The sequence below is a fragment of the Moschus berezovskii genome, chromosome 8 (genome assembly GCF_049115385.1).
Source record: "Moschus berezovskii isolate FMDL1 chromosome 8, NW_MosBer_1.0, whole genome shotgun sequence".
In the NCBI taxonomy this organism is placed as follows: Eukaryota; Metazoa; Chordata; class Mammalia; order Artiodactyla; family Moschidae; genus Moschus; species Moschus berezovskii.
Genome location: NC_142467.1, coordinates 72,717,286 through 72,741,367, shown reverse-complemented (window position 1 = coordinate 72,741,367; position 24,082 = coordinate 72,717,286). Strand labels below are relative to the sequence as shown.

The window sequence follows — 24,082 nt, the reverse complement described above, 5'->3', positions numbered from 1 at the left end:
ATAATGGTTTCTATTTTAATAACAATTTGTTTGAACCTAGTTAAAAAGATTTACAATTCATGGTCTGAAACTGAGTTTGCACCAACCTAGTAAGATCCCATGTGTGTGTTCAGTCACTAAGTCATGTCTGACTCTTGCAACCCCATGGGCTGTAGTCTACTAGGCTCCTCTATCCACAGGATTTTCCAGGCAAGAATACTGGAGTGCATTACCGTTTCCTCCTCCAGTGGATCTTTCAGACCCACGGACTGAACTTGCATCTCCTGCATTGGCAGATGGATTCTTTACCACTGAGCTACCTTGGCAGCAGTACCCAACATGCTGCATCACAAAAAAGACTCAGCAAAGCCAAAAAAAACAAAAAACTGAGTTTCCAGAAGACATGAAAAATTAGTAGACACTCATGTGAGAGTACCATCCTCACACCACTTAACTTTTTCTACCTAATTCACTAAGCTTCACTTTAATTCCTAAACTTCCATGAATTAGGCCTAGACACTAGCAAGTACCCTTTAGTAAAGAATACAAACATTTTTCAGAAAGGAAAGGGATTAGCAATCATTAACTTATTAGTAAGAAATAATGTGATTTTTTTCCCCTTCCCTCCTACATCCTGGTATCAGCTAAATAAATCTGAGTTTCCAATAGGGGAGAATGGAAATATTAATTTGGGAACTTGGAAGTACTTGTAGGGAAAGGTTAGATGCTCAGGTAGTTCAGTGGCACTAGCAATATGGAAACGGAGAGGAAAATAAAGGATGGCTGACTCCTTAATCTCTGTAACTGTGTTTCATCAAATGTGCCTTTAAAAAAACCTTACTGCATATAACATAGTTCAATTACACGTGGACTGCATCAGAGGCCTTAACATAATTTATGCAGTGATGCTTTGCCAAAATTTATTTCAGCTCTTTAAAATTTCTAGCCAACTTCAGGAACGTATCTCTACCGTATGTGCAAATGTTGCCAGTGGATTCCATACAGAAACCCACCTTGGTTTCACTATCTGTCACACTAAAACTTACACGCACTTTATGTTCAAAAGCAATAAAACTCATATCTTTGGTAACGCACTTCGGAAATGGGGATATCTTTAACAAAAAACCTGCATCTGGATAACCGATCATGAAATTCTACAACAAAAAATATTTTTACCTTGCAGAGAGATCAACGGCTTTTTTTTTTTTTAAACTAATGTTTACCATATCATTTTTATTGTGAAATAGGTAATAGTAAGGAAAAATACCTTCAGGCAAACAAAAAGGTCTTGTTAGCCAATTAGGGCCTGAAAACTGCAGTTTTCTTATTCAAGTGTTTTCCATTCAAATCATCTATTTTTTTTTCCAATAAAGATTAACATAAATATAAGCTGCTTAATAATAACCTTAAAGTCTCATCAGTCAGTTCAGTCGCTCAGTCGTGTCCGACTCTTTGAGACCCCATGAATCACAGCACGCCAGGCCTCCCTGTCCATCACCAACTCCCGGAATTCATAGGCTGAGGTTTAAGTATTTATACTTCATATGATAAGGAAATAGATACTAGCAATTTCTGAACTGAATTTCAACACCTGAGGATTTGGCATTAAAAACCTCAGTAATCAGAACTTCTACTTCTGTATTTGTGATATAAATAGCCATTGGAAAAATAGGGCTTTCCAAGCTAACTTCCCATTTAATCTTAAATGAAGTGTGTATGTGGTTTCCTTAACCTGTCACGATGCACAAGTTGATGTCTTTGCATGCTACTTACCACCACTGACATCACCCAAGGAAACAGAATACAGTACTTAAAATTTAATGAAATTTCAACAGCAAACATTTCCTAGGGATCTGGTTTCTAATATCTGCCTACCTAGAGTTAATAATACTTATTACCTATTCAACAATTACAGAAAAAAAAATTAAAAGTGTTGAGGTATAGTCATTTAAGAATGAAATTAGTCAAGATTTCCTTTTACTCAAAAAAAAAAAAAAAAAAAATCACTTCAAAGAGTCAACTTTCATGTACAAAACACAAGATCAATCACAATTATCACTGAACACAAAGGATATTCCAAAGGTTTTTAAAAATGGTAATTAATCTCAAAAAAGGAAAATTAATTTTAGCTTTTATATTTCATTCATTATCAAGACCATGTTTGCTTAATAAGATAATTATGCTATTGATACAAAACATACAGTATTTACACTTAAATGTACAAAATAATTTAATGTTTACAAAAATATTAGAATGTTGAGTTGACTGACACAGTCTTAAGTAATCTCTTCTAGAGAAGTATAGTAAGACCACTGATTTCCATTTCATTTCTTTTTTAATAAGTCAAAGAAAGGATGCTGTAATGCTTCATCCAAAGTAATTCTTTTCACTGGATCATATTCTAACATTCTTCGAACTAGGTCAAACAGTTTCTCATGTTCTTCATCATGACAAAGCATAAATTCCTGAGGAGAAAAATGATGTTAAAAAAGGACATTAAAAAATAGTTAAAAGTTAAAAAAAAAAAATTCTTTTTTTCTTACCTTCAATGGTTTACAGCGTCTCCTAACATATCTACCAGCAGAACTATGTTCATCCCAATCTAGTTGATTATGATGAAAATACTTGCGTTTTCTACAGGAAAGAGAAGTCTCGCTTAGTTTAAAAAAAGATTCAAATACTTACCCTGCCCTCACCAGAGAACAGGGGTAACAGACAGAACCTTGAACCATAAGCAGCTCTCTATACATACATAAGCACACAATTTCTAAAAATCTCAACAATAATCATTTATCAGGTATCTTAAATTATATCTTTCTTAATCATGTACCCTATAAGGTTTTAGTATCCTACCTAAGTTGTTCCCAAATACCACACGTATAACAACACTAGCTTTATTTTTATTTTTTTTTTAACAATACCAGCTTTAAAAACAGGTTCCTATAACCATTTGTGTAAATTCTGATGTCATCAGATCTGAAAAGAGGCTGAAAATCTTTAACAATTCCATGGGTGACTTGTGGTAAAGCTATGTTTTGAAACCTCTTATATAGTATCTTGCCCAAAGACATACAGCTAGTTAGCAAAAGTGTGGAATTCAAACTTAAGACTGATAGGACTCCAAAATCAAGGTCTTTTTACTACTCTATGTATTATTTTGTGTTGACCTAGGAAAATATTTATGCAAAGGTTAGCCTGAGCATAAAAACACCATTTTATTTACTAGATCACAAAGTAAACACTGCATTACTTTTCAAAAAACTTGACTTCATGAAAAAAATCCACAATCTACAAGTTTTTGGAATAAGCAATAACAAAGAAAGATGCATTTTCTGTAGTCTGAATATAGGCCATTGTACGTACCCAAACCCAAGGGCTTTAATCTTAAAAAACATACCTTGTTTTCTGAATCATGTGTGTTGGTATGGGTCCTAATATTCGTTCCATCATTGCCAGGTGCTCTTTACTATCATGAGTCTAAAAAAGTAGGAAAAAGAAACTTAGCACTTTCCATTTCTCTACATGCAATAAAGGGAAACAAAACAGTGCTTCCATAAAAGGACCAGGTTAGACAATTATACAATTTATATTACACTCCATTTCAGAGGACTGAATGAGCTGTATTATCTAATGCAAGCCCAGTAAAATTGAAGTCTTTCTGAATTGGATCAGTAAGGGCTGTATGCTGCTGCTGCTGCTAAGTCACTTCAGTCGTGTCCGACTCTGTGTGACCCCATAGACGGAAGCCCACCAGGCTCCCCCGTTCTTGGGATTCTCCAGGCAAGAACACTGGAGTGGGTTGCCATTTCCTTCTCCAATGTGTGAAAATGAAAAGTGAAAGTGAAGTCGCTCAGTCATGTCTGACTTGTAGCGACCCCATGGACTGCAGCCTACCAGGCTCCCCCATCCATGGGATTTTCCAGGCAAGAGTACTGGAGTGGCTTGCCATTGCCTTCTCCGAAGGGCTGTATAGCAGATGGTGAATAGGTTTTTAAAATGTATTTTATTGACACAGAGCTGATTTACAAAGTTTGAATAATTTGTTTAATGTAAATCTGAACAGTTTTTCCCTATTTATTTGTAGTTATTACAGTGTTTAAGATGCCTGGGGAAGATTACCAAAAATCTGTCTCATTGTATCAGTTGCTTAACTAACCTCCATTTACTGAATGGACAGGAACCTTGTAACACACACTTCCTAATCCTAGATAATAAAAATACAATCCTAGTTAATTCTTACAACCCAGAGCTAAGTAGGTGGGAACATGACTTTCAGAGAGGTTAAGATACTAGCTCAATATTATATAGTTCATAAATGAGGAAACTTGAGCTGTGAACCCAAGTGAAAAAGTTTTATTCTTAAATTACATAGCAACAGAGTTTTGGCTAAAGTAGAATAAAACGTTAAACTGACAGCTGAAATCGTAAACTCCTTGAGCAGAGGCTGGCAATTTTTCTGTAAAGGACCAGATGGCAAATATTTTAGGCTTGGATGGTCACAAACGGTCTTTATCACATATTCTTTTTCACTGTTTAAAGCAGGCATCAGGCAGGATACAGTTTGACAACCTCTGTTCTGGAGACCAGTCTGTGAGCAATGCTTTTTAAATCCATTAACTACTGTGCCTAGCACACTGCTTTCAAAATGATATTCTTAATTCATGACAGGAATAAATAATACAAGCTCCGTTCTCTTCACAAAGCACCTTAGCTGAAGATATTTTGGAGGGTGGAATCCAAACATAAACCTAATCTCAAACCAAAGTTAATAATCCATGTGATTTATAATCATAAAGCCATTTGAAAATTTTTTCATGTGTCAGAATGAAGAAAGCATGCACTGTGCTCAACTTTTTCCTTGACCCTACAGCTTACTACCACAAAATCAGATACCACCTCCTAGGAATGACACAATAGCTACTTTCTAGATATCAAACTTATCTAGAGTACTTTTAACAAGACCGCTACAGATCAGACAAAAGCATGAGGTGCCCCACAGTAGTAAACACATGTATTCTGCAACAGCCACTGAAATGACTTTTAATTCATCGCAGCTTCCTCCTCATTCTGCACTGTCATAACCTCAAATCAACCTTGACAGAATTAGCCAGGAACTCCCTAACAGCCCTCACCCTGCCCAGAACAACTTTGATCATTTTACAACACTATTTCAAGTTCTTCAATGGTTACAACACTGAAGCTTTCAAGAGTTCGAGCTTTCAGACATTAAGTAAACTTATGAAGAAAAAATGTGCAGACCTAAAAAACATTTTTGCCCTTTTACTTTGCCAAGTAAGGACTTTTATTTTTTTAAAAATAAATAACTATTATCATCTCATATAAGGGACATTTTAACACCAAAAAAAACCCCCAAAACCCAAAAAACAAGGAGGATAATCTCTACTTGAAAGCCAGAATGGCAACTCTACAAAATCATTTTCATTTTAGACCAGTCTGTATCTGGAAACCACTGACTTGTACGATCAGCGAAGAACTGACTCACTGGAAAAGACCCTGATGCTTAAGACTAGAAGCAGGAGAAGGGGACGACAGAGGATGAGATGGTTGAATTGTATCACCAACTCAATAGACATGAATTTGAATAAGCTTCAGCAGGACAGGGAAGCCTGGCATGCTGCAATCCATGGGGTCGCGGAGTCGGACATGACTGAGGGGCTGAACTGACTGAGGGACTGCACTGAACTGACTTGTAGGATAAAACAAATATCTTTCTATGGCAAACAAGTACACTACAAGTGTCAGTACTTGCCTATTGACACTATTTTTCTATTTATCCAAAACACTTGATAGCACTATTCATTCTTCCTCAACTAGAGTACCTTTCTGTATGCCTGCTGCATTTATGAACACAATTCCTTCTTTCTGATATGGCCATCACACACACTCTAGCTTTATGACAAACTCCTACTCCTCCTTATAGCATGGATTAAACTCTCTACTCCTCAGTGATGCCTTCTCTAAGGAAACTTAACTATTCACTGTTTCTGGGTTTCCACCACACTTTTTACATAGTTCCATTTTAACAAATATCACATTATACTCTTAACAGTTCTCGCATTATCTATCTTGTGTATGACTTCCTTGAGGACAGAGATATTGTCTTTTCATTTTTGTACACGTAGTGCTTAGAAATGTGCCTCAAGTGTCACAGATGCTTAATACAACGTACCGTTTCTGAATTCTTTTAAAAAACAAGTGCAACATAACCGGAACTGAATGAAAACTGACCATAGTTACACTAATACACATTTATGAAAGCCTGTCACACACACAAAAGATGGAGCACGTTCACATGAACCATGTTTTTCATATTCAATAGGAACCATGTTTAAAATCTCCAATCACATGCAGAATGAATTATGACCATTCACTGAGAGTAGTATTTCATTCCATTATGGTTTTAGAGGATGACTATTTTGCATATGCAAATTTTAATCTTAAGAATAATGACACACAATGGCAACTTTTCAAAATAGAAACCAAAACTTCAACAGGCCTTTAACATTTAAAGCTCATTATAGTGCAGTCCAACAAGAGGAACCCCTGCTCACCGTAACTAGAGAAAGCCTGTGCATAGCAATGAAAATCCAGTGCAGCCAAAAATACATATATACACACATAAAGCAAAGAATTAGTAAATAACATTTAGAAAATACATACCTGAAAGACTGTGAAACCAAGGTAATATTCAATAAGAATGCAACCTATGCTCCAAACATCACAAGGCTGAGACCAACCTAAAGCTATTTAAAAACAAAACCAAACATTTTATTATGTAACACTTTAACTGTCAGTACACTAAACCCTTTCCTATGTGTGTGCTCTCTTTATATAGCCCATTTAGAAGAATGACAGTAAATCCACAGCTTACATTTTCAGTTTTATATCAAACATTATTCAGTATCCTTTGAGTCCTCCATATCCTTATATCAAATTGTAGTATTTTAATCTAGGGGAAGAGGCTTTTTATGTAAAACAAGAGGGACTAGCAAATGTTTCATAGTCTTTTAATTGCTTGTGCAAAGAGGAACTCTTGTTATATCCAGTTCATGGCTGTTCTATGAAATTTTACATTTTATTAATGCAAATATAGATCAACAATTATCCTCAGGATGTAATTACTAACCCCCTATCAATTATCAGCTTGATATCTGAGTTTCTTGTTTCCATTAAAAGAAATATTGTACCACATAAATTATGAAGGAATTATAATAGATACAGATATAATAGATATTACAGATATTCTAAGCACCCATAAGCAGAATTAGTCATTTAAAAGTTCAGACAGGTATCTATACATGTACTTTCAGATTGTCTATACATGATCTATATTATACTTTCTTCTTCAGAACTCTCAATAGTAATATTATTCAAAAAAGAAAAAGACACCTAGCCTTAAGTCTATATTTAATTAGGAAAGAGGAAACCACAAAGATGTTTTAATCTTTCAAAGTTTAAGTATTTAATACAACAATAATGTACAAAGAAAACCTACTTTAAAAGACATTTCAATTTTTTCCAGTAATATCACTGAATTTAAAGACACAGGAAGAAACGATATATGCAAGCAAGTTATGATTTAGTCATTTTTTTTAACCCTCACAGGGCGTATCATTTGAACAAATGGAAGATGGAGCCCGTTTCTACTTACAGTAACACATAAAAAATTTGCAAACGATTAACAGCTTGGGCCTAAGATGAAAGTTTTCTTTTCCGACCACTCCTTTCTCTGAGTCCAGCTTTCTTGCAAATGACTGTAACCTTCTGGAGCATACCACTGTACATCACATTCTGTTACGGGTTAGCTCTAACACTCTTTGGAATTTCACATCATTCAGTTTTACCAACTTCTATTACCAGCACCCAAGAGGTAAGATCAACTGTCTTCCTCTTACATCTTTCTCTTCAACCTAATTCTGTCTTTATCTTCAGGAGTAACACTTCACACAAACACATAATGAACGCTTCTAATCTATCTCTTCATTTCTCCTCCTAAAGACCAAGAACCCCAGTTTCGGATTTATATCAACTATTTCCAGCCTGGCCACCCATGGGACTGTATTAATACCAAGAATATAGTTGGGTAACTATATCTTACCCAACCTAGGAAAAGGGCATTAATTGAGTGTAAGATACACTGTCGTTTTACATGCTAATAACAAAGAAAAAAATGCCAATTGTTTTGTGTTCTCCCACATGTTAAAATGTGGGAGAAAATCTGCTTCTTAAAATTGATAAAACACAGAAAGTTATCTCTTTTAATTTTTTGGCTGCACTAAACAGCATGCAAGATCTTAGTTTCCTATACCCATTGCAGTAGAAGAGCAGAATCTTAACCACTTAACCACTGGGGAGTTCCAGCAAGTTTATCTCTTTTTAAGCTTTGAAAATACCTCTCCATTCACATCTCTTTCCACACCTTTTTCTCTTACCTGCATTGCAGCCTTCAGTCCTCAACCATGAACATACTTTTTAAACTACTGCAACAGAAGCAGATTCTTTCAGATCACACTAAGCAGAGATCCTAGTAACATCAACCTCAAAGACAAGCTCTAAACCTGCACTGTCCTATGTAGTAGCCACTAACTACACGTGGCTATTTAAATCTAAAATATAATTGGCCACACTGCAAGTACACAGTCTACTTATGGCTACTAATGGCTACCATACTGGACATAATACTTTAGATATAACACATAATCTAAACTTTATAACACTTTAGACATAAAACAGTAGATATAACACTTCTATCATCATGGAAAGTTCTACTGGCTAGTACTATAAAATATTCTTAATTTCCTTACCCTTTTACCAATCCTCTACTCTACATAAACATCATTAGTTTGATTTCATACTCCTATTCTGAACTACCAGTCTTCTTGGACAAAAAGGTAAAAAGTGGAAAAGACTGATTCCATGAAAATGTTTTTACTATCCAACCTCAGTTGAAACTTATATTCAGCCAAGTATTATGGTTATTCCATTTAACTATTATATCTCCCAGTATCACCTGATCTGAATTTTCCCCACTGTCTCCAAGCCCCTCAAAGCCATCTTTGACTTCCCTGCTCTATCAACATGACCTGGTGGCTAACTTCTAAATTTTGAGGCACAAGATGCTCTCTCCCTAAGCTCCCTCTTATCATCCACCCTGCATACAGATGTCTGCCCACTAGATCTTCAGGCATTTTCATCAGCACCAAGCTTTAGTGATGAGACAAAAATAGGTGTTCAAATCACTTCAAAAACCACACTATGATGTAATTGAGCCAACAGAACTTGTTCTCTTATGATCACGTAAGAATGACTTGTTCAAAAATAATGACCACTTGGAATATCTTTACAGATGGTATCATATTATTCCCACTCAGGAAAAATAATTACAGCAATGACCAGACAGCTTTTATGGAAACAGAAAACATTCTCTGTACACTGCTAAGAAAATCACAGCAATCCATCCACTACCTGGCCCCCCACAATAGGAGCTGTAGAGAACAAAAATATCTTTTTCAATTAAAGTATCAGGAAGTCTGGTGTCTACTGACCCAAAATGACCTCTGGAGCTCTGTAATGCCGTGTAGATACCAAAGTACTATGATGTTCATCATCGTATGTTGCACTTCCAAAGTCAACAACTTTGATATCTGTGTTTTTCAGTGTGCGTTCATCACGTTTCTAGAAAACAGTTGAGTAAAAGATCAATATATAAAATACTTTACAGCACTATTCCAAAATATATAAAATCACCCCAAAGATCAATATATAAAATACTTTACAGCACTATTCCAAAAGGCTTGCCCATGAACTGCCTTTTTGACTTTCAATATAACCCCATGAGAAAGGCAAAGGATTACCCCTTTGGGGTTAAACACCAGGATATAATAAGCCTTAGAAGTAAAATTTCTCATCCAAGCATCATATCAAGCTAAATTAACTTTAAAGATAACTACCAAAATTAAAACAAGTCTTTAACTTACCATTTTAGAATTATATTTGACTACATAGTCAGACTTCACAAATAAAATATTTTCAGGCTTCAGATCTGTATGGGTTAATTTATTATGATGCAAAACTACAAAAAAAAAAGACATTATTAGTTTCACTGACAAATTTAATCTATACTGGGGGAAGGGAGGATTGGTTATAGACATAGGAATCAAAAGCAGTTTCATCTTTACTTGTGAAATGTGTAGTTTTAGTGACTGCTTTGATATGTTACTTATACAATAACTTTAATTTACTGGTATTTAAAAATTTAATAAAGTGTACTTACAATTTATTGACTGGCAGATCTGATATGCCATTTGCCTGATGTGGTCAATTTGAAATGGCAGAAAGCTATTTTCTTTAATGAAATCATAGGTACTGAGTCCCAAGAGTTCAAACACAATACAAACATGACCATGATGATCAAACCATTCTAGCATCTGGACACATCGGCTAAAACAGATCAAAATAAAAATGATTCAGTTCATATAACTCTGATTATTTCATGTAATGTGATGGATCACAGTTCCAAGACACTATACTTACAAGACACTATTGGGATCAGTACTATTTAAATGCTCTAATACTTGGATTTCTGAACGAGCTGCTTCACGATATCGTCCCACGTTTTTTACAATTTTCACTGCTACATGTATGCCATCCCTTCAAAACAAAATGAAAATGATAAATGTACAAGAGGTGGTTGAAGACATGCGTCCTAAAATAATCTTTCAGGGCATATTATAGCAGCTCTATATTAATGTTTTTTCAAAACATTTTTAACAAAATTCACTTTACATTGAGTGATGATTCTCTTAATACCTGTGAATGCTAATATGTTTTCAAAAGTTTAAATTTACTGAGATTTTTTTCCCCTTTTGGAGAAGGAGGATAAAAATATAAACCTTGTATAGAATATATACTACTACTGAAAGCATTTGGTCATTCACTAAGAGAGACTGACTGTGACAGATGGTGCACAGATATTAGTGATTAAAAAGGGCTTGTCCTATGTATCTCAGTTTAATGGAAAAGACGGACACAATTTATCACAAAGGTTACAAGTGCTTGATATGGAGTAGACAGAAGAAAGAACCTATTGATTGCGGTTAGGGGAGTTTAGACATCTTCAGAAAAGAGGAGACACACAACTGAGCTCTGAAAGACAACTGTCAATTCACTAGATTTGGGAGGAAATTCCAGCAAAGGAGACACCATCATTAAGTCATGAAGCCGAAAAAATGTTTAGTTCATTCATGGATGCCAACAGGTAGAAATAGCTACAATCTAGGGCAGTGGGCTTTAGACTGGGGCTTCCATGTGCATGTGTGTGCTAGGTTGCTTCAGTCATCTCCAACTCTTTGTGACCCTATGGACCATAGCCCATCCAGTTCCTCTGTCCATGGGATTCTCCAGGCAAGAATACTAGAATGGGTTGCCATGCCCTCCTACAGGGGGTCTTCCTGATCCAGGGACTGAACCAGGTCTCCTGCACTGCAGGCAGTCTCCTACACTGCAGGCAGATTCTTTACCAACTGAGCCACCAAGTAATACTTCCTACAAAATATAGAGGGAAGTGGTGGTCAAGTGGTTAAGACACAGGCTTTTACTGCCGTGGGTTCAGGTATGATCCCTGATGATGAACTAAGATCTTGCAAGCCATGTGAGGAGGCCCACCCCCCCCACCCCCACAAAAGATACAGCTCTGAATTATTTTGAGGAAAAAGGTTTCCAAATCTGCAATTTCCTTTTGTTCTCTTTCCTAAAGCTGACCTTTTTGAAGACAAGCCAGCATTCAAACCTGTTTTCTTCACTATAGCCTTTTCATGTTAGAAAAGAAAACCTCAGGGATGTGAAGATTAGTATGGCAAGGTATGTGCCCTAGGATGTCCAAAAAAAAAAAATCTTTGAGGCAAACAAATTTTTCTAGTGGCTGGATAGCAAATCTTTCCAATTTGCTTAAGAAGGCCCCAGTGAAGTTATAGGCTGGTAAATCATTCTGAAATTATTTTGACGATTGTAAAATCTATGATGCATAGCATACATCTCGAGGCTTAAAAGAATTACTATATGTAGCATGGAAACACAGAACTACCATATGTAAAACAGATAGCTAGTGGGAATTTGCTGCATGACTCAGGGAACTCAAACCGAGGTCTCTGTGACAATCTAGAAGGGTGGGATGGGGAGGGAAGTTCAAGAGGGAGAAGACATTATGTATACTTGTGGCTGATCCATGTTGATGTATGGAAGAAACTGACACAACATTGTAATGTAATTCTTCTTCAACTAAAAATAAATGAATTTTAAAAAAGAATTTATAAAACTGTTGTGACAAAACTTCTTGCCTCATCTGTTTAATTGTACAGCCAAGTTTTCTAAGGGCTAATAGCTATAAAAATGAAAGATGGGTAACAGTGTTAGCTAATGCTACTGTAGTAACCATGCGTGGTGAGTGCTTAGCTGTGTCTGACTCTTTGTAACCCCATGGACTATAGCCCTCCAGGCTCCTCTGTCCATGGGATTTTCCAGGCAAGAATACTGGAGTGGGTTGCCATTTCCTCCTCCAGGGAATCTTCCCTTCTCAGGGATCAAACCCAGGTCTCCTGTATTGCAGGCATTCTTTACCACTGAGACACCTTGTGAAACCCATTTTAGGTCTAGTATCAAAATTTGTAACAGATCTTTGTGTACTTGATCAAATTGAATACTATTAATTGGAATGTCTCAAATACGCAAGTCTTGGAATCTCAAGATTTTTAAGAAAATTTTAATGGGACAGCTAGTGAAATCTGAACCTAACCTGAAAATTAGTAGACAATATTTGAAAATACATATAATATGCAAATATAGAGAATGAAAGAGTAAATACTATAAAATGTTAACATTTGTGGAATCTGGGAGAATACATGGGAATTCTTTGGACTATTTTAGCAACCTTGTTAAGTCAAAGTGGGGTTTCCCCAATGGCTTAGATGGTAAACAATCGGTTTGCCATGCAGGAGACTTGGGCTCGATCCCTGGGTTGGGAAGATCCTCTGGAGAAGGGAATGGCTACCCACTCCAGTATTCCTGGCCTGGAGAATTCCATGGACAGAGGAGCCTGGCAGGTTTCACTCCATGGGGTCACAAACAGTGGGACACAACTGAGTGACTAACACTTTCACTAAGTTAAAGTATTTCAAAATATCTTAAAATGTTACTTTATGTTCACATTTTTCTGGTAGAGAGAAAAGGGTGATAAAATAAGACATTTAGGAAAATGTTCTTTATAAAAAGTGGAGCAAAAATAAGTTCAAGGAAAAAGCATTTTTAAGTAGTCAAGAAAAGTCTGTTCCTGGATGACAGAAGTATGAAGCTATTGTACTTACATTCCCCAAACATAAGGATACCTGTTTACTAAAAAAAAATCAACACTTAAAATAAGTTGGAAATTATACCCTCAATTATTTTATGACAGTTAGATGTCAATTTAAAAATGTGCACTTTTCACTTTTAAGTTTCACTTAAAAAAAAACTTACAACCACAGAATAGAGATTCTAGAGCAAAGCATGAAAAATCAAGTAACAAAAAGGTTAGTATAACTCAATCTGAACTTTATTCTATAGGTTTTACATAATTTCTTCATAGTTTAAGAAGCTGACCCTAACATGCAAATAATATCTTTTGGAAATAAAGGTCTCTGAACCAAGATTAGCCGTGCTTTATTGTTTCTGCAATTCAGAAGTAGGATAAAGCACTCCAAATCTTTTTTAGAAAGGGCCTACGTTCTGAGAAACTCTTCACTGGAACACTCACTTTAATTTCAACTGACTCCATCTGATAAAATTTTTCAACATTCCTGATCAAAAGTCACATTCATGGTAAGTAAATCATATACAGTTAAAGAAATTTTGAATACTTATACCTCCCAGGAAACACACAGCTACCAGTTAAATTCAATTTCATCCAAATTAAAGATCCTTCTCCACCAAAAATATTAGAATATTCAAAAAAGAAAACACAACATACTTACATGCCATGATCAATGCATTCTACAACTTTGCCAAAGGCCCCTTCACCCAAAGTGTCCACAATTTCATCTAAAGTGAGGGGGGGGGAGAAAGAAGTATAAGTAACTGAGTACAAATTATCAGTTATTCAAACAATGAATGCTTAAGTGTGGAATATTTTCAAATGATCTCTATCAAAGCATAACTAAGGTTTCAGCACTCAAAATTATTTTATTTTCAGCTGTTACAAAAACAATTCAGACAGAGCTATCTTTCTTGCTCTAATCTCAAATTCCACTGATTATTTTGGAACTTTAGAGTAGAAATATTTAAACTCTATAGAAAAGAAGAAATACAAAAGAACAACAAACAAACCCACGAAAAACAAAACAAAAAAGCAATGAAGAGTTCTTTAGCCCCCCGCTGACAAACTATTCTTAAAAAGATTATTCTGTCTGCAAAGTTTAAAAAGTGTTGAAAAATATTCTATACATCTTGCTCTTAGAACGTCTCCACTTTGACAGATCAGGTGACCCTCCTCATCATCCTCTATACTCCTGGATCTTTTCCTTCGGTGGCTCTTCTGGAACGGCAAGTGGGCAGCACCAAGATCGTCCAGCCAATCAATATATCAGAGTGAATTCAGGGCAGAATACGCAATTCATTCAGCGGGGAGATATTCAGGCATTCAGATAAGCACCAGGCCACGAACAGTTGGCAGGAGCAATTTCAAATTCAGTCCCCAGAAATTCACAGGGCACAGTTTATGTTACAGAAGAAAAACATGGCAAGGAACAGATTTTCAGATAAGATACTTAAAGTGGCAATAGAAAAAAAACAACACAATTGTCTCTTTAAAATACTGACTTAATTGAAGTCTGAAATTTAAAGAATGCAAATGTCATGATCTATTCATCTCTTGTTATAAAATAGCATATGATGTGAGCTGGGATGTCTAGTTTGTCAGAAAAATGTTTTGAAATGTCAATTAGTTCAACAAATTTATTATTTAGCAATATTTTTAAACATACATGACTAAAATATAAAGGGACAATAAAGGCTAGTTAATTCCAATGTTCAATCTAATCAATGCTAGTTCCATTGAAAAAACTTGGGAAGGAAAATAACTCAGTTTACTTATCAAACAAGCGAAGATGTGTGAATTAAAAAAAAAGAACAGGCTTTTTGAACAATTAATTTCCCATTAGGCACCCACTTTCAGAACTCCAACATAACTAGTTGCAACAATGATGCACTGTGCTATGGGACTGTGTTATAGTCAGGATTAAGTATCCACCAGTGCAACTGTCTATATTTGTTTCCAAGTTTTGGGAAATAGGTTTCTTTTAGAAAAAAAGTTTGAGATGAAAGAAAAGATGGGTGCCTTTTCTTTTCATAAGGTTGTTATAAAGCATAAAAATATTTTTAGTATTAAAATGATGAAACTCATGATCTGGTCTACAGAAAATGAGTAAATGTAGGTAAATGAGGGCTAACTAATATCAATAAATACAGATTAGCTGTAAGAATTTTGATACTTCCTTTAAGGATTCAAGTAATTTAAACACATACTCATCCAGTATTATAAACTTTTCCAAACTTATTGGCCCAATAAGAGCTTTTACACACAAGTAAGTATCCACCCAAAATAAAAACAAAATGAATCATACCGAATGTGACTGATGACTTGAACAGTGTCTATTACGCTTCCTTTTAGGACTGCTTCTCCTGCTTCGGACTGAAGATTTACTGCAGTGGATTCGATAACTGCTTTCAACATCTCTGTGATACTGTCTAGGAACATATCTTTCACAGTAGTCATTTCTGTATTCATCAATGTATCTCCGGTCCCGATAATCTCTCTCATTCAAGGACCTTGCTTCTAAATAATGACTGCAAACACATTAAAGTATTAAAAATTACTCTTCATTCTAGAATATGGTTAAAAATAAAACATTCTCTCAAGTACTGCTGGTTTAAACAGCTAACTCAATAAAAGAAAAAAGTACAAACTGATGGATCAATTTATACTTAACTCATAAAACTTAAATAATTTTACTTTAACCAACAAGTAAATGTGTTCATATATTTCTACTAATACATACTGCTATCAAGAAATAAAGTTTGGGTCAAATCATTCACCATATTTAGTGCTTACTTAAGAGTCCCTTTATCTTCTGGTCAAAGTTAAGACCAAAGAAAATTCACAAAACTGCTATTCTGAAATTCATCAGTCTTAGGATATACCGATCTGTAACTAAGCTCTCTTCCTTTTCTCAGAACTACACACAAGACAAGACAGGCAAAAAAGGGTTCCTTTCTTACTGTTAAGTGAATTTTAGATTTCTCTGGCACAGAGAATTCTCTCAAGAAAGCTGAATCAGAGCCAAAAGGAATCAAATATATTTCAGTCCTTTCATTTTACAGATGGCTAAACTGAGATCCTAGAAGGAAAATGATTTGCTATGGTTGAAGAGCACATTCTAAATCCTATTGTGCGCGCCAAGTTTATACCTCACCTATCTCATCTTCTCTCCTCTTTATTTTGAGCTTCCTATATCCTCTGAGAAATAGACAACACAGTTTTTGAAGGCTGCTTCATGTGCCAAAGATATCTAAAATATATTTCTCTTAAATAGATCTTGTAATTGCTTGCCTAGGATTACCCAACCCCTTAATTCCCTGTGCATTTCGAATTTCCTATCATTCCTGCATGAGAAATAAACAAGAATTCAGGGAAAATAGCATCACCTGGTACCACAGTGCTTAACTTCTGAATCTACAGATCCCTTTGAAAATCTGATAAAAGATATGGACCCCGTCCCATAAGAAATGCAAAAATGCATAAACAAAACTTGGTGAGAAATTTCAGAGGCCGTGGACCTCAGGAAGTCAATGGATTTCAGTTAAGCAGCCTTAATCTGATGGAAAGAAAAAGACACACATTCAATTGGCCCAGTTTCCCGTCCCCCTCTCTACCTGGGATGAGAGTCCTCTTCAACAGAGTGTGAAGCTTCAAGAGGGATGCACATGGAGCACTGAGGGAGAAAGGGGACACCTGCCCAGTCAGACACATCAGCTAAAATAATCCTAACAAGCAATGGAGTGACAGATGTTGACTAGATTGCCCTCACCAATAGGTTTCTTTTCCCCAGAATATGCTGTCATTCTTTTTCACAGGGGAGCTGGTTTAGGCAGAAGTAAAGGAGAAGCATCTCTAAAACTCCTACTCAACAGGGCTGGCATCAAATCCAGGCTGGGGAGATGCAGAAACCCCTTTTCCTCTTTCTCCAGGGTCAGCCTTAAGTTCTAGCCACTGGAGAAACAACTCAGGATGTTAGGGTAAGACTTTAGGTCTATCAGTTGCTTGGAAGCATATGGGATCTACATCAAGCTAGACATTACTATACTCTGAAGGGCACCTGTTTAATCCTGTAAGGCATCCTTCCCATAAAAGGCCAAAATTTATCAGAAAAAAACTAACACTAATTATCTCTAGCTGGACTGGTGCATGAGATTAGAGCTGCTGATAACCATAATCTTCAGAATCACACACACAGGGTGAAATAATACCCTGAGAATAAACTAAAAAGCCGAGGACTTCTTCAACCTGTAACAACCAAAGCTTAGAGATTACATGAACAAAATCTAAAGAATAATAAAGGCTACATGGACAGAGTGAACAGGATGAACAGATTGATTTCATTTCTAAAAATATTCACTAATCACCCAGTGAATATTTCACTATAGTTCTTCAAAATAGCCAAGACTAATGAGGCTATGCTCATTCCTTTTTATTTCCACACAGGTCCTGTGGGAGATAAAAAATATATATGAGGCAAAAATCTCTGCCAACAAATAATGACTCAACAAAGCAGGAAATGCCAAAAGCCTGTATATGAGTGCTTAGGGTCACAGAGGGGAAAAAAAATCTCAAAATGCTTAAAACGGTCACGGAAAATCTCATGAAAAAGGGAAGAGTTGCATCTTGAAGGGAAATCAGAATTTGGACAAAGTAAAAAGTAGAAGAAATGAGAGGGGAGAAAAATGGCATATTACCATCTTACATTTATAGAGCACTTTAACGACAGTGGCTCAGAGATGAGTTTGTCTACATATTATTTAGGAAATAATTTCAGCAAGAGCAATTTTCAAATAGGGATGCATAAGCAAATAAGCTGGGAACAGATCATCCAGAATCTTGCATGCCAGCCTGAAGAGCTTAAAACAGTGTTTCTCAGAGGATAGTTTGTTTATTAACAATATCAAAATACTGAATTATTAAAAATGAAGATCCCTGGCCTCAGGTGAGGCTCACTGAGTAATCTGGTAATATGCATTTGAAACATACCTCCAAGGTGATCCTATTCACATTACAGTTTGAGAATCACTCATGTAAGGCTTGATACTCTTAGGTTACAGGGACTTCCCTGGCGGCTCAGCAATAAAGAATCCCTCTGCCAATGCAGGAGACACAGATTCAATCCCCAAGTAGGCAGATCCCCTGGAGAAGGAAATGGCAACCCCTCCAGTATGGGAAATACCATGGACAGAGGGGCCTAGAGGGCTGTAGTCAGAAGAGTGCAGACACGATTTACTGACTAAATAAGGACAGCTCTATGTTACAGGAAGACATTTAAGGATACAAAGTGAGTGTTCACCGCTACATCAGTTTTCCTGCGCAGAATTAACCGATCAAGCCTGTAGAAAATGGGCGATTCACAGGCTATTTACGAATCAGGAAAATAGACACTTCACAATATATGTGAAAAAAGGTATGATACACAATAAAACTGCTTGTAAATCAATAAGAAAAATACACTTTAATAGAAAAAAAGGCTAAGAATACAAAATTAATGTTCAAGTGGTCAGTAAATATATGACAGAGGACAAACTCAACAGAAATTTAAAAATTCAGATTATAACAAAACATTTTTCTTGGCATTTCAAAATAACCAAGACTGATGAGAGAATGAAGGAGCAAGCTGTAGGCAATGTAACTTGGTACAAACTTTCTGGAAAAATACATGAATATGTAGCAAGAGTCTTCTAAGAGTCCACACTCTAAACTGTCCTGTCTCTTCTTACAATCTATTTTCAAGAAATATCAGAGGCAAAGATTTGTACACAGATACTTTTAAAAATAATCAGAAATAATTTTACATCCAAATAATTGGGGATTAGCATCCTATCAAGATTACCTTTATACGTTTCTGTATTTTTCATTTTTTCAGTAATTTTATTAAAAAACACTCTTGTAAAGTTTTGAATCTTAAAAGACTATTAGACTACTTCAGATTATGGAGAGTAATCACCACCAGATAGCTCTGGTGCCAAGAAAAAACTATTAGTCTAGTGGTTATTGGACAATCATGTTTATACAGTTAATTATAACATAAATGAACTGCTCATCAATCATAACAGTTCTTTTTTACCGACACAATGCATAATAAACTTATGAATAATTAGTATTATGACATTATGCCTTAGAGTTTTTTGCATTTATTTTAATATAGGATACAGATATTCTCTACAGTACATTAATTTAGCTCAGGTCATTTAAATCCTGGCAGAGTTTCTCTTTTCTCTTCATACAATAGCAGGTAAAGAATGACTAGTCTGCATTGATTACCAACAAGCTCACTGTTCTGCAGAGCAAGTCTGTTTTAGCATGGAAAAGGAAAAAAATTACATACTGTTTTTTAAAGTAACCCCAGCTGGCTAATTTAGAAAGCAATCTGGCAAACAGTCCCAATGGAACATCTGCACAAAACAAGGAGAAAACATAGAACCAACAAAAACAAATGAAAAAGGGAAATTAATGGAGAACAAAATGAAAGAAACTACTCACCTAGGCTTTGTTTAATTATTTAGGAACTTTACAAAATTCCTCCAATTCTACATAAATGTATTACCTCCAAATTTTACACTGGTAAAAATACACTAGAATAGGACACATGCCATTTGGAATTTTTATTGCCGCCCTTCCCTAAATTACAGGCTACTACCTACACAAAGGAATGGTTCTTAAAACAGTCAAGCTTCGAAAAATCCCAAATATATTTACTGGTCTTATCTACAAATCAGCATAAGCAACTAATCCCCAAAGGATGTTAACATCCTCACAGGGCACACTATTTTTCTAATCTGGATAACTCTCCCCACCCTTCATTCTCTCGCATTTGTGGAGCCCTAAATAAGTGCCCAATGTACATGCCTGCCTAGTATTCACATACAAACTGAAGGCACTTGCTGGTCCTTTAATCACTCACTCCACTCATGTGTGTTCTATCACCACTTTTGTGTCTCGTTTCACACAACTACGTTATGGGCAAGACTCGGTCAACTATCTCCCACAGGTCCCAAATGGATACATGAGGGTAGGAACTCTGTTCTACTCACAGTAATGTCTAGCATATAATAGGCACTCAGGAAATCTTTTCTGAATGAGTATTTGTTGACGGATTTATAAAAACAATTTGACAGATGAACGCTATACAAGCTAATGGCAAATCATTTAAACTATCTGTGTTAAAATGGTACTAGTTCAAGAGTAATTTACCAATCAGATTCTTTAAACTGGTGATGTGGTTTACAGTATCTGTTCTCCTGCGTACTGCTATGGGATCTCCTTTTCCGTTTGTGGCTTCCACTGTAGCTTTCATGTCCCCAGCTTTCTCTGCTATCCCAATCAGGGCAGTGAGTTCTTTTGGAATGCCGCATCTGTTAATGGAAATGAAAAGTGAGTTGTGGAATCACAGATGGCTTGTTTAGTAAATACAATACTTTACATTAATGTTGATTAAATACAAAAACACCCAAGACAGGGTCGCAGAGGTTCTAAAATGTTTGTAGGTAATGTTTCCCAAGGCATGGGGGCACTATCCCACTGGAATGTTAGATGATTGATTCTATGTGGCACACAGATCCTGGTACTAAATGATAACACTATGAGACCTTAATACTTTTTCAATTCTTCTGGATAAATTCTCAGTTTGGTGCTTGTCTTCAACTAACATTCGCTAACTGCTATTTTAAAAATAAAGAGTCAGGATTCAGGCTTAGAGACTTTCTCTTGTGTCTCCTGTCTTGGCAGACGGATTCTTTACCACTGCGCCACCTGGGAAGCTTACCTTTTTCCTATGGTAAATTACTACTAACCTCTTAAATTACCGCTATTATCAAACTGTAAGTTATTAATGTTAACTTTAAAGGTGAGCTAGTTTAAAACAAGTATCACCAAGTATCATGCACCTTTGGGAAAACATTGTAACATAAATAACTGAAGTCAGAGAAATACTTAGGGATACTAATACAGATGAGGACTTTGTTTTAAAGGTAAAGAGCCACTAATGAAGATCCTTTTTCTCAAACACTCAAGAGTTCCACCCTCTAAATCTTGAGAATGACTCTCAGCTTTGAAGGGAACTCAGGGTGTGAATAGAACACAATATTCAACTGAGAACCTGAAGAGCAATAAAAAATCATTTTATGAACTCACTTCTTCTAACCATAAGTTTATTTTCAGATCATCCTGCAGCCTTCTTAAACGTATCGGTTGTAGATCTGGCGTGACTAAGAAAATGAATCTATAAGGATGAATATGGTCACACCGAAATCAGACACGCAACCTACAAACTTCATTAGGTTTTTCAGAATCTGTATTCTAACAAGTCATCCCTATCTGCCTCTCCACATCTTAGCTCTTTCACAAAGCAGCTTCATTTTTAACAATGTCCAAACTCTGTTGAAGGCCGTGAGTTTCACAACCCAGCAAGTAGCTGAAAAAGGTAAACTGGAGCAAAGCCAGCTTAGTTAACCTCCTTCAGTTTGACCAAATGACTCAGCAACAAGCAAATGAATTCAAGGAACAAAACTTAAATGATTTCAAATGGTTTAAAAAAGATTTTGAAATGAGGCATCTCCTGGGAGTCAGTCCCTAAGAAAATATAGGTAACATGCCAACAGAGCCTGAAGCCACTAATATTCAGATCTTTTAACTCACTTCTCCTGCTGATTCTAATGCTATGCCCATCACACATACTTCTGATATGTAGCTTCTTTTTTAGCTTGTTTTAAAAAAGGAAGACAAGGCACTGGTTAAGTCAAACAAAAACTCTAAAACTTGAGTCAGGGTTCTCAATGGAAATTGGTAGGTGAGCATTTGGATTTGACCTATGACATAATATGGGACACTGAAATAAAATAAACCACACTATAAATTAAGGAGCAAAAAAGACCATCAGAAAAGCCATAAAAAGAATTGTATTTCTAGAGGAATTCTTCTGACCCTTTGATTACCCCAATTGTATTTTAATCACATAGGAACTTTAAAATTGCTTAGTTAAGCATTCTTAAATCATACTAAGCAAAATCCCATCTGATGACTGATGCTTATTATTATGACTAACACACAGCTTTTGCAAAACATGTCTGCTTCAGCTTTTTTCCTTCTGTCAGCCAGCCATAACTAGTTCACCTGTGAACAAAACACAATTCTTATATAACCAGTTATCAATGTGCAAATATTAAAATAAGAGTCTTGGGAGAGCCAAAGTTTTTTATTTCTCTAGCCAAGTTCACTCCTTTCATTTTAATTCATCTGTTAGGAAGCCCTCCTTCACTACTGTTCAGAAATATTTTCTCAGGAGGCCAAGAAAATAATCCCAGACCCAGGTCACACAAATTAAGTTCATTCACATACAAAAAACAAAACCCACTCCCTAGAATTATTGCATTCTAATTAATACAGAATTCTACATGCTAGAATCATCAGACATCGTCCAATAAAAACACGATACAAAAAACATCCGATATGCTTATATCCGTCTTGGAAACCTGATTCTCTACTGCCTTTTAACAACCTATTTTACCCAACAATTTTATATCTATATATATGGCTTAAAAATACCTATAAAGGTTAAAGTTATGATTAGATGGCTCTAAGAGGGCTGTACCTTATAACAAGAAGCCTGAAGGTGTATGTATGGAGCACAAACATACAAAGATAGCTATAAAACGAGACCAGGAGGTTGACCCGGTCAGTTTGGAGTGCTGTTTCCTAAGGACTGGATAAGCGTAGCACGGTTGCTTAAGTAATCAAGGACAGTGTGATTCAAAAGCATCAGAAACGCAAATCTGCTGCAATAATGACACGCTCCACTTTAAAAAGTTTGCACAAAGGATGAGTCTCCGTATTTACACCTCATAAGCACGAGCTAAATTCCACCACCTGGACTCGCAGACTTGCAGTTCCTCGGACGCCCAGTCCACAGCCCCAGGCTAACCGCCAGGGCACCTGGCCAGGGCCTTTGGCGCACTCAAGAGCTTTGACCCCGGAAAATCCCCGAATACTACCAAAACAGCTGAGGCCAGGCACCCAGGGGAAGGCTTGATCTAGGAATACACTTGCTCCAGGCGATTCTAGAAGGGTTCCAGACAGGTCCTCACTCTGACCGGCGGGACGAAGCACGGCCTAAGTAGCCATGATGCGAGAGGCCTGGGTGCTCTGAAAAAAGCTAGCGGCAGAACCGAAGCCTTTTATCCCTAAGATTTTAAATCTACTATGACGCCTGGGCAACTTTAGGTTTTAAATGTCACAAGCAGAGCTGTGTCCCAAACGCACCCCGGTCGCCAAGGCCCCGAATCCCGTCGTTTTTCCGACACCTGGCTTCGAGACTTCCAAAACTGGGAAGCCGTCCAGCCGAGAACACACTGCCCGTAGCCTTACCTCCGCAAAAACTAAAGGCCCTTTGGCCGAGAATTGTCGGCAAACCGCCGTCTTCTCTCTCCAGTAGCTGCGACAAACACCCTACAAAATGGCGGCAGCGCCGTCTCCCTACAACCCCCCGGCAGCCTCTAGCACCGCCCACACCAGGCGAATGCGCCTGCGTAACAGAGCTCGCGCGCTCCCGCCCCACCCCTAAGGGGCGGGTTTCACGTGACGTCAGGACTGACCCCGCCCCCCACCACGCTGTTATCCCTGCCGAGCAGTCCCGGCCCTGAGATCTGCTTTGGTTGAGGCTGCGTCCTAGATTGTTTTCGTTCTGGGAGCACCTGGGTCACGCTGGGAGGAAACGCCCTAAGCCTGTGGCGCCGGTCT

The 24,082-nt window shown here is 36.8% G+C and overlaps 1 protein-coding gene across 3 annotated transcripts; it reads right to left on the bottom strand.

Moving 5' to 3' along the window:
• Positions 1-1,781: 1,781 nt before the first annotated feature.
• On the bottom strand, positions 1,782-23,866 carry CLK4 (CDC like kinase 4). 3 transcript variants are annotated; one of them, XM_055429062.2, is made up of 14 exons: positions 23,711-23,866; positions 20,543-20,703; positions 19,677-19,743; positions 15,651-15,873; positions 14,473-14,563; positions 14,004-14,070; positions 10,534-10,650; positions 10,274-10,440; positions 9,978-10,072; positions 9,546-9,675; positions 6,661-6,743; positions 3,377-3,456; positions 2,523-2,613; positions 1,782-2,444 (listed from the first exon to the last, which is right to left on the bottom strand). In XM_055429062.2, exons 2-14 carry the CDS (start codon positions 20,643-20,645, stop codon positions 2,304-2,306), a joined length of 1,455 nt encoding a protein of 484 aa, XP_055285037.2. In that variant the 5' UTR covers positions 20,646-20,703; positions 23,711-23,866; the 3' UTR covers positions 1,782-2,303. The 3 variants fall into 3 exon arrangements, with proteins under 3 accessions (XP_055285037.2, XP_055285038.2, XP_055285039.2); XM_055429063.2 differs by lacking the exon at positions 19,677-19,743; XM_055429064.2 differs by lacking the exons at positions 19,677-19,743; positions 23,711-23,866 and adding an exon at positions 16,960-17,018 and having other exon boundaries at positions 20,543-20,682.
• Between the last annotated feature and the right edge of the window lie 216 nt (positions 23,867-24,082).